This window comes from Ascidiella aspersa, chromosome 7 (genome assembly GCF_963924565.1).
Source record: "Ascidiella aspersa chromosome 7, kaAscAspe10.2, whole genome shotgun sequence".
In the NCBI taxonomy this organism is placed as follows: Eukaryota; Metazoa; Chordata; class Ascidiacea; order Phlebobranchia; family Ascidiidae; genus Ascidiella; species Ascidiella aspersa.
The window spans coordinates 20,434,184-20,445,816 of NC_139453.1; the positions used below are offsets into that span (position 1 = coordinate 20,434,184).

General features: G+C 32.2%; 1 protein-coding gene across 1 annotated transcript; it reads left to right on the plus strand.

Annotated features, from left to right (window-relative positions):
• Positions 1 to 1,901: 1,901 nt before the first annotated feature.
• Positions 1,902 to 8,569, plus strand: LOC146138244 (caspase-3-like). The gene is made up of 8 exons (XM_083394091.1): positions 1,902 to 2,539; positions 3,368 to 3,512; positions 3,750 to 3,928; positions 4,497 to 4,635; positions 5,123 to 5,220; positions 5,696 to 5,872; positions 6,357 to 6,445; positions 7,514 to 8,569. Exons 1-8 carry the CDS (start codon positions 2,495 to 2,497, stop codon positions 7,599 to 7,601), a joined length of 960 nt encoding a protein of 319 aa, XP_083250217.1. The 5' UTR covers positions 1,902 to 2,494; the 3' UTR covers positions 7,602 to 8,569.
• The last annotated feature ends 3,064 nt before the right edge of the window (positions 8,570 to 11,633 follow it).

The window sequence follows — 11,633 nt, forward strand, 5'->3', positions numbered from 1 at the left end:
TATTTATAGGTTGCTCCGTTTGACTTAAGATTACTGTACCTCAGGTTAAAGCAAAATATTGAGAAATATATCAGGAAAATTGGTTAGGTAATTTGATTTTTGGGCGCTGGTCTAGAGTCCTACCACATTTAAGATACTACCTGAAAAAATTTAGAACTGTCTTCTTTCGTTGGTATTTGTGTCAGGGACGTTATATTGCTAACATTATTTGGGTTATTTGGGGTGCAAGTTAGCATTTGGGTTTGGGTGATTCAGTATAAATATTATATTTGTTCTCTCATATTTATTTATTTCTTTCAATTTTGATTTTGACAACTCATTACTGCAAAAAAAGGTGAAGGCCCGTCATAATAAAATGCACATATATATAATTAAGTATAAATTTCTTCATTTTTCTGAATAATAGAAGGGAAGTGCTGTTAATTTTAGGAAACTGTACAATGGCTGCTAAAGCAAAGAAAAGTGCTGGTGATTTTTTGGTGGAAAAAAGAAATACTAGGTAAGTGGAAAACAATAAAACGAACGCAATTATTACTTTTCTTTATGAGGTTGTGCAAATGGATTTATATATTGTATATATAAATGAAATGTTATGGTAAATTATATAATTTTCAGTTAAAATATAATATTCTGTTGTTGTTCTATTGCATATGTAATGTAATATGCAGCAAGTGCATCATTCATGACTTGTGCCATATAATATTTAGGATAGTTGGCGGTTCTTTGTATACAAGAGTTGCTACAATTTATTGAATTCAAAAAATGATTATTGGCTTAACATTCAATGTTTTATTTAAAGTCGGCGTTGTCTTAAGGAATACCGGTTGAACTACAATTTTTGTCAACTTATATTAAACAATATATGTATCCTGTTTCATTTTCATTTTTTATGGGACAACAGACAAGTGCCAGGTTCAGGGGGCTTAAATTGCCCTTCACTCAAATTTATATATAATATTTTTTGCAATATGGCTACATTATGTCTCTGTATCCTTTTTTCACCTTTTGAAACAAGATATGCCATGTTTAGTTTTTTTTTTCTTTACACAAACTTGATATTACTTAAACTTGATATTACTTGCCAGAACATATGTTTGTCAAAATTTGAATTATGAATTACACTATCATGAGCACAAGCATTTGGAAGTTTTATCTGCCTCGTAGATTAAAGTGTACACTTGACTTAAGTCTTTAAGACAAAGACTTTACTTGGACTAGAGTCATTGTTTTAAATATCTGGGGATTAAATTAAGTATTTTTCATTTGAGTTTATCTGAAGTTTTGTACATTGAACAATTTTATTGCTGTATATTCTGTTAATGTAATTTTTTAATTGAATTGTTGCTCATAACTGGACAAGTTAACCAACTTTTATAGTTTAATAGTTTACTTTTAGTTCATTAATATGACTTGAAATTGACTTGCTCTCATATTTACTTGACGTGGGGAACCGATGACTTGGACTGGGACTTGACTTGTAACTTTTGCAACAAAGACTTGACTTGGATTTAAGTTATTTTTCAAATGACTAAAAAAAACGACTTGTTTACAATGCTGTATTCTGCGCTTCATATGATCAAGATTAAATTTTAACATTTTTGTTATTTTATGTTTTCTTACTGATCTGTAATTACCAAAAACAGAATTGTATTTGACGTGATGCTTATTTAAAAAAAAAAAAAAAAAAAAATTAAAATTTAATCTTGATCATAGGCAGAAGGCACAGTATATACACAAAACACTGCCCTATTGAAATGATATTTTCTAGTGTTGCTTTGATATATATATTTCATTTAAATAATCCAAAGTGTGATAATCTTCATATCTCAGTTTACACTGACAGCTTTTAAGAGAAACAAAAATTGGCATTATAAATGTTTTTAACACTAGTTACTAAAATATCAAATCTAGAAACTGCAAAACAAAAAAAAACTGTTTCAATTAAATTCAGTGTGAAAATAGTATGTTTTATGTGCATTATGCATGTTTCATAATTGATTTAAGTGTTGAAGAAGACGAGAAAATCCCTGCTGGAGAAGTTCTTCAATCATACTCAAATACAGAAACATTCAAGGAAAGCATAGAAACTATCCAAAATTCGTAAGTTATTTTCTCTATTATGCAGTATTTTACCATACCTTGTTTAATTTGATCAGCGGAAAAGCAAAATTAGTAGGTTGACCTAAGCTCTAAAATACATACAGCAATTAAGTATTGAAATTGTATCATTGTAAATCCCATTTTTTTTGTTTGATAGCTAGTTATTATTTACAAACTATAAAATAAATTTTTGTGTTAAAAATAGTTTATGTTTTTACATTTTATTTTTATCGGTTTACACACAAAATAATACTTGTAGCTTGCCTGATGTTGTATTGAATATATATTTTTATGTTGTATATATAGTACATCTACTGTTGATGGTTTGGGATTTCAAGATAAGCAATTCTTTCAAGTCACTGATAATTCAAAATTTGAACAATTCACCTATAAAATGAATCATAAGGAAAGGGGATGTTTTCTAATATTTAATCAAGAGGTTTGATTTGTTTCTAGATTATGCATTGTAGTATGATATCGTACTTTGATTATTAAGGACACTATTATTTTCTTACTATTGTACTTATAAATAATTTTTACTTTTGTACTTATTACCAGCTTATTATAACAATTTAAATAAACTTAAGTTGATTTGATCTTAAATCATTTTTACATTGATTAGTTTTACCCTTTGACACAAAAAATCAATGGCTAACAATAATAACATGTTTAAAAGTTCAATAAAATAAATGTTCAGCAAGGCTCCTGTTACGGCCTCCTAAGGTAATTAATAGGAAACAATTAAACCCCTAGCTAAACCATGTTCTTAGATTCGGGTATTAAATTACCTTGATACTAAAAGTTTATATTACAGACCACACAATTAACCCAAGCAACCAAATGTATTAGATGAGAAAGTTGTATAACACCACACCAACGCTTATAATACTTAAACAAAAGTTACTTACAGCCAATAGCATAACACAAACGTTCTGCCCGCTAAACCACATAGGCCTGCTTCCCAAATCCAGTGACTTTTTGACATCCGAGCGCTGGTTAGTATACACATACTAAAACTAGTCGTTACACAATGAAATATCTCCCGAAATGCCTAAGCTTAAAAAGCTCTAAATCCTAATATTAAAGTAAAGGCGATATGATAAATTAAGGCAATTTGATAATTAAGGTTAGAATTCGCAGTTCGCATAATAGCAAAATGACAAATGGAGACGCTACAGGTCCTATAACGTTTTTTAACATACCCTGTTAATTTAAAGTTGGGGTATATATATATCTTTTTTGGATTTTCGGATAATTTTATTTTTAGAATTTTGATGGCAATGTTACGCCTAGAGTGGGATCAAGAATAGATGCAAGAAACATTTTTGAAGCTGTCAGCCACTTAGGATTTAACTATGTCAATACTTTTCATGACCTCAGAAGACAAGAGATTTTGCAATGGATTACCAGGGGTTGGTAATCTTATTTTGTCATCAAATTTTTCAATATTCAATTGTATATGCAATTTACCAAATGTATACTTTGCTAAACAGCTAACTGGTTTATTTTATATGTATACATTATTTTTTAAAGGTACATTAATATAATATTATTATTTTTTTTATATATCCAGGGGTTTTGTGGTTTGAATGTTCTTGTTGAAATGAATTGCTACTGATTTTCTTCACTATTTCCTTTCTTTTGAGCAGTAGCAAAGGCGAGTCATGCAAACTATGATTGTTTTGGTTGTGCCATTCTTAGTCACGGTGAAGAAGGAGATGCTATACACGTAAAAGATGGACTGGTCAGCCTTACCGAACTAACTGAACCATTTAATGCAAAGAATTGCCCTTCTCTTGCTGGAAAACCAAAGCTTTTTTTTGTACAGGTACAAACTCAATATTATATAGAGCTTTTTTTGTACAGGTACAAACCAAGTATGTAGGTTGTTAGTTTGTGTTTAGTAATTTTTTTATGCACTCTAACACTTGATCCCAACTCATTATTATCAATATTGAGATTTATTGGAAGGACAAGCTGGAAATACCATAGGTATACATATACAATTGTACATTTTTATCCAATTTTTGGATTATTTTGTATTGAATTGCAATCAACAGCTCTTTAATACCTTAAGTAAAAAACACTACCTGTGATTGTTTGTGTGTGTGTGTTGTCTGCACAAACAATTTAAAGAGTTTTTTGCAACGAACTTGGTCACTGGCAGTAATGTGTTTTTGGCAAATTTTTACCTACGTGTAGATTTTAATAAAATTTTGATTTTTTTTTGACAAGTAAAAAAATAATTAGTAATTACTATATTAGCTGTATTTCGCATTAATATAATTTACATTGTGATATTATCCTTAATAATCAACATTTTTTTGTCTTTAATTAGAATAAAAAAATTGTTAATACTAAAAAAGCTTGAAACTGTGTTGTGCAATATTTTTTAGGCCTGCAGAGGAACCAAGTTTGATGAAGGTATGAAACTAGAGGGTCGTGACGTAACCGATGGTTTCGCCAATATGGATGACAACTACAAAACAATTCCTGTTGAGTCTGACTTCCTGATCGCACACTCCACTGTGTCAGGTTTGTTAATTTGGCCTTTGATTGATAAATACCCAATGTGCATTTAATTGTCAACAAATATAAAATTGTGAATAATAGAGATAAAGGGCCTTGTGTTTAATCAACAGTGTAATATCTATGCAAACATCATAAACAGGAACTAACTTATGTTTAATTTAAGCTACTAGGGCAAGTGGAAATATATTACTGTTTGCTTTACTTTCCACAAGTAATCTCACAAAGAGAAAATATCAGATTTTTTTTAGTTGTTGGCTAGTCTAAGTAAAACTAAATAAAAAAAATACACTTTTGAATTTGATAATTTCACCAGACAAAGGTGAACCATGTAATGGCTAAAATATATAGACTAGCATGTTTAAATTTGTGTTTACAACTAATTTAAAGTTTAATATATAAGATGATGAGTCAGTTAACTTTATGTTATTTGTGTCATAAATAAAACAGAAAGCTTCTTCAAAAGTTATCATACTTTTTTTAATCTAACAAGGTTATGTTGCCTGGCTGAATTCTGCTAATGGGTCTTGGTTCATACAATGCTTGTGTATTTGCATTCTTCAATTTGGCAAAACTTTAGACTTTCTAAAGGTATGTAATTTTTATGCATACCTGTTAGTTTTTGGTAAACCAGATATATGTAAAACTTTTGAGGTGTTTTGTAAATACTATCCAAACAAATTAATTTATACAAACAAGAAACAAATGACTTTTGCAATATTTAATTAACTAAGTATCAGACTACATCTGTGTTATTCTGATATGCCATTGTGTTCAGTACACAAATGAATATAACTTGATTTATTACTGAATACCCAACTCACGTTTATACGAGTTTGTTTTACATGTTTGTTAATGTGCCCAGTAAAGAAATTTATGACTACACATTAACAAACATACTTCTCGCCATTTTGCAATATAAGTGAGTATATAATACTGTAAATAAAAAAGAACAACTTGTGTATGGTTATTTTATAGCCTTGAGTGAATATAACGAAGTAGGTTGCATGTAGGTGTGTATTTATTTGTTATATATTAAAAAAATTGTACCTTCCTAAACATAAAGGTTATGACAAGGGTCAACAACATGGTTTCTTATGGCTTTGAATCTTCATCAACAAATAGCGATGATAAATTTAAGCAGGTCCCTTCAATTACGACCCGACTTACGGCTGATTTGTGTTTCGGGAAGCATGCAAGTGAAACTTCTAATAGCAACAATGGCCACGCTAATAACAATGAGGTAAGTAAAAAAATACCTAAAGAAAACGTATGTCCATGGCATATCACCTCAAAAAGTATTGACAATTATTTATGAACTCCAGTCATAAGACCGAAATAAGAACAACATTAACTTCGGATTAAACATAGTTTGAAATAAGACCAAAATAGAACTAATACCTAATAGTCGTAACACAACAAAATCGGAATAAGACCTAAACCCGTCGGAATAACACCTAAATGGCCAGAATCAGGTCTAAACAACACTTTCGCTAACACCAAACCCTACCCCCAATTACATCACTAACTCCCCTAATAATTTCAACCCTTATTGTGTGTTTTCTTATTTATTCCTAAATAAAATTATTTTTATTTGTGGTATTAACAAGATATTTTCTGTAATATTAAAAATTAAAAATGTTGTTTGTGACCTAAATGGTGTATTGCAGCATATGTTATTGTGGAAACACAACAAGATATTATTTTTCATGCATATTATATTACAGATTAGGTCCAATTCATCTTCCAACAATAAAGAAACTCATCACCCGAACCAAGCAACTGTATCCAGTGAGATAGAAATTAGTGAGCCCAGGTGGGAGATTCCCTGATAAATAAACTAATTTTTAAAGTTTTGATAATTATCATTTAAATTTTGCAGCCAATTATAATAATCAATTACAAGAAATATTCGAGTTTTTTAGGCTATATAGAGTATTTAACATCTTAAATATAAATATCAATCTATTGCATAAAACTTTAAGTTTTGTACACAATAAGTTTTCTAAGTATGCATTTGACTTGTTCCCGTATGTGCGGTATTTACTGTTTTTATAAGTTTTCATTGAACTTTTTTCATCCTATGTAATTACATACCACATCATAACGGTCCACCCTTGCCTTCGAAAAGGCTTATCGAAAGCAGTCGGCTTATTTAGAATTATAGTGTGAGCAAGGTCAGGCCAGAAAACAAGGCCAACCTGGTCCTTGAAGACCGACTGCTTACGGTAAAAATTTTATTTTGCAAACAATATTTTTCCTGCTTTGACTAATTGATCAAGAAACAAGATATCCAACAGAAACAGAACAGTTTTTACAAAAAAAGTACTATTAGAAACGCTTTTTGCGGCCTGAGAAAACCTGTTTAATTATCGTAAATGATAGACAATTTTACTTTCGGAATTTCGAATTAGACATATGCGCCTTTTAAAAAAAGATTATTGCAATTTTACGAATAGTGTGAAATTCTGCATCTGCCTTATAATTAGGCGTTTGCCCTAAAGTACTTAATGGTCACCTATTGATGTTTACCCGAAGGATGTCTTGATCGTAAGCAAGTGATCGCCCGTGAACCCTGGCGTTTCACTAAATAAACATATTTAAAACAAGCGCTATAAATATTTTAACACAGCAACAAGCACTTACGCGTAGTTGTCACCAATATATATTTAAATCAGAAGCAATCTTTCGCGTTAAAGTGGTGCGTTTTAAATGTGTTTTAACAGACTCTATTACCCGATAAAAACGGCAGACTTGAATTGAGTACATTGCAATTGGAACGCTGGTTTCCAATATTCGTCTTTAGATTTTGCTAGCATATAGACACGAAAACAATTGTATAACGCTGTTGTTTACCCCCGCTAATCAACGAAAAACCTTGCAGGGATCTGGCTGAAGAAACCCCACCTATCAAGCCAAAGAAAAGTACTCTAATGTCAAGACTTCGCAAGAGCTTTAGACGAAAGCGGTGATCTATTCTGTCATACTAAACGTTTTTTCGAAAACCAGGACAAGTGTTTGAATTGGTGTTGATCGCTTGATGCGTTTGCGTAATTTTTCCAGCGGACAAGATCCTTGTTTTGTAACTTGCACTTACCAATTTGCTCTCTGCTCTATCTTCAAATACTACCTTATTTTTATGCAAAAAACCTGCACGCAATGTTTGCTTCAATTCGCCTACAAACGCTTTGTTAATTTATTTTTATTTTCAGTAATCTTCTACCCGTCTTATTTGACGACATAAAACAAACAAGTGTTTCTTTGGTCTACGTTTATTTAACGAATTTAGTTTTTAACAAATTACTATTTTTATCATTTCGCTTTACGCCAATCTGAGTGACAAATGTTACGTTTCCTAAAAAAATCACCTGCCATTCCTCTGTCTGTGTTGAAATTATCAAACTTGCTGTTTCCGTGTAATACTTGAGTAAGCTGTCGATCGTTTTTAACTTTTTTACAGTCGATTTTAAGTGAATTTGCAAAATGTAATTCTGCCTTGCCAAGTGCAATTGCTTAACTAAAAAGTAGAGTCCTATTACTGCAGCATTTTTCTATAATGGTAGCATCGGCTATTATTGTAAAGTTTGATTTATGAAAGTTTGACACCGGGTTATTTCGCATAAAAATTAACACAACATAAGGGTCACTTCGTAGAATAGTACTATTTTAAAGAAGCCTTTTAAGTACCATATTTCAATGTTTTCACACGATCAATCGATTTTGATACTGGTAAATGTGTGCGTTTTATCAGTCATAGTTTTGATTTTTATATTATAAAAATAAGTTTTATAATGTAGTGGTCTGCGCACATAAACATCCAATCAGCCTGGAATTAGCAGACGGGAGGCCTCAACTGTATGTCACCACCGTCCAAGCAATATTTGCATAATGAATTAGTCTGTTAGCTCAATTTAAGCTGTTCTTTATATAATGCAAAATATGTAAGGCATGTTGCTGAGAATTTTTTAAACATATATGTTACTGCCGTTTGGTTTGTTCCTTGTTTTATTCAAGTACATTCATGTTTTCCATTTTTAATTTTGGTACATTCGCAAAAATAAAATTGCGTTGCCCAGAATGCGTCTTCGTCAGACTATAGCAAGTAGCTTGGGTTAATGTTTAATGAACTTTTTCGTTTTGCAAACAAGTAACAAAACAGAGCTAAAACATATGTCATGCAAACGTAGGTCAAGTTATTCTGATATTAAATTAAGTCAAACGGTCGATCTTTCACATATAGCTAAAACCTAAAAAGATATGCAGTTGGCTATATAAACATTAATAAATTTAATATGAAAAAAAATTTAAAAGTTAAAACTAAATGACTTGCCTAAAATGTACTGTAGACACGAACATTCTCTGGTTGTTTATTGGCATGGTCACTAATGTCACAAAAATAATATGTTTTTTACTGAAAACAAACATGTGCGTATGCGTCATACTTGCATTTTATAGACTCACAAGGGTGTATAAACCATGATGGTTTTTGTGCGTGATTGAGGGATTTGGCTTTAGCTGGGAATACGGATAACAATTTGGCAAGATCAACTTGCGTGACCTACATAAAAAAAACCTAGGCCTATTGAGATACTCCGACCATTATTGCCGCATGCTTTATGGGTTTGGGTTAAATAACAACATTACTTATATATTTAGAATAACCTGGTATAGTTCTATGTCATTAGTGTGAGTTTGTTATAGTATAAAGTAACAACGCCTATAATGCGTAGAAAATACAAACACAACAACCCTTTTACATGTGAGTCCTCTTTTTAACTGTCCTGTGCCTTTGTCTTTCTCAACATATCAAATAAGTTTCACACAAAAAGCATTTATGTATTTTCCGAGTAGGCCTACAGTGGTAGGCCTAAGAACACCCTAAAACACGTAGCCTAAGTTGATTTACCGCGAATAGCAAATAATGCCTTTATTTGTAAATATAAAAAAATGAAAGAATTTGTGTGACATGTGGAATTGGTGAAACAAAAATTTTTGCACATTGCTCGATATATGGAGTATGGACCATACACCAAGCTGATTTTAGCCGTTGACTGAACAGCTGCGACAATGACCGGATTAACCAATAGGCTAATAAGGATAGCCTTCAGGGCCCTCTGTTATTGGGGTTATAATTTGTTGTAACGCTGATAGTGATACAGATTCAGTTTTTGCTTAAAAACGAATGACTGAATCGAGTCAAAATTAGGACTACCATATTTTCAGCACCCAAAAGAGGACATTTTTGCCGGCAAGTATAGAAGAGGTGCCTTCGTTGGATTTATAGCTATAAATGGTGCTTCATTGTATGAAATGCCTTCGGCAGCTGCAACTTCGCCCCCTGATTTTACAAAAATAGTGGGTCACTTTAGATCAGTTATTCTTAACCTTTTTTCAGATGCGCAAATAGTTCTAAAAAGAGATAACTTTTATGGTTTATGTATAAGTTAGAAAAACTGTAATTAAATAGGGCCGTTATACCTTCGATGATATGTGTATTACTAATAAACAGAAAACTTAGAATAACACTTAAAGACACTTTATTACAAAAAAAAGTCAACAAAAGTAGAAAATTCGCGCCGAGCGCGAAAATTTTTTGCAGTTTCAATGTTAAAGTTGGCAAAATCAGAGTTGGACAGCTGTAGCAGTGGTGCCCAACCCAAACGAAACCATTAAAATCACTGCAAAAGTTTGCGCCTCCTAAGAGCGGTTCTTAACTCCCCGATTAAGAACCACTGCTTTAGATCAGAGGTACCGCCCCCTTGTGAGCGTTGGCGAGTTACAAGGGGGCGTTTTGGGTCTTTTTCTCATTTGGCGGGCGCTGAACACACATAAGGGGGCGTTACATCAAACTACTTTTCGCAAAATTTTATCAAAAGTTAACAGCACTGTAGGTAACATTTAAGCTTAAATGGAAACTTTCGTATTGCCAACTTGTGGTAGTTTTTAGCTAATTGGTAACTTCTGGCTAACAATTGGCTTTCTTATGTAACGTTATTGGTTATTGTTGCGTTTCACTGTTTTATACGCGGCAAAATGTTGTATATTTAAAGCAGGGGTCGCCAACCTACGGCCCGCCGCCTCTTTGACAACTAGACACGAGTCCATTTTAAATACTTTTTGACTATTTTAACTACGTACGTACAAAAGTTTTCGCGCTTGGCGCGAATTATCTTCTACGTCCGGTTTGTTTACAGTTTGATGCTGTCTTTTGACCTAGATCAGCGCTTCTTTAGCGTTGCACCATGAAACGTTGCAAAGTATTGTACGTCGCGGACAAACGGAAAACGTATTCAACTTTTGGAGATATTTTTTAACATTTTTCAATTTTTTTTCGACAATTTAATAAAAACTAGCAAGAAATATAAAAGAAATGCCGGTATTCCCAAAAATAATCGGGCTCGCTTCGCTCGCCAGGTGCGCCCGGACTTCAAAAGGTTAACAAACCCTGAAATAACTATTAACGTTATCGCGTTTTCTCAAAGTAGTTTTATTGCACGTTTCATTATTAGTATGGATGACGACGTGGGGAATTTTAAACCAAACAAACGTTTTTTTGCGCTTTCCGCCAACATTTTGTTACTGCCTCCTTAAATGTAATTATAAACGTTTTTAGGTGAAAAAAAAATCCGAGGCCCGCCTGAATCACAGTTGTTCTGACATTTTAATAACATAATTCTTAGTTACCATTTTGTACGGCCCGCAGAGACCTTTCTGAGTTTGGTTGGTGCCCGCGACTAGAAAAGGTTGCCAACCCCTGATTTAAAGTCTTGGTGCAGAAATTTGATTTTTTTCTGGTAATGACACATAACCTTGTGAAATAATGTATGTATATTATGAATTTATCTTTATGTTGAATGACAAAAATGGATTTTATTATTAAACAATATGTTGAATCGTCAGAAATTTTAATTGCAGTAGCGCAGAGTAGTTTGCACAAGTGTGTTTAAACCTTAACGCAATTATTGTTGTATGTAAATTATATGTTCTATTACCTACATGCCTTA

Excerpts from the sequence above, each read along its gene's own strand:
- LOC146138244 (XM_083394091.1), top strand. The coding sequence starts at position 2,495 with ATGAATCATAAGGAAAGGGGATGTTTTCTAATATTTAATCAAGAG. Across the intron at positions 2,540-3,367 it reads TTCTAATATTTAATCAAGAG|AATTTTGATGGCAATGTTAC; the intron begins GTTTGATTTGTT and ends TTTTATTTTTAG. Across the intron at positions 3,929-4,496 it reads CAAAGCTTTTTTTTGTACAG|GCCTGCAGAGGAACCAAGTT; the intron begins GTACAAACTCAA and ends AATATTTTTTAG.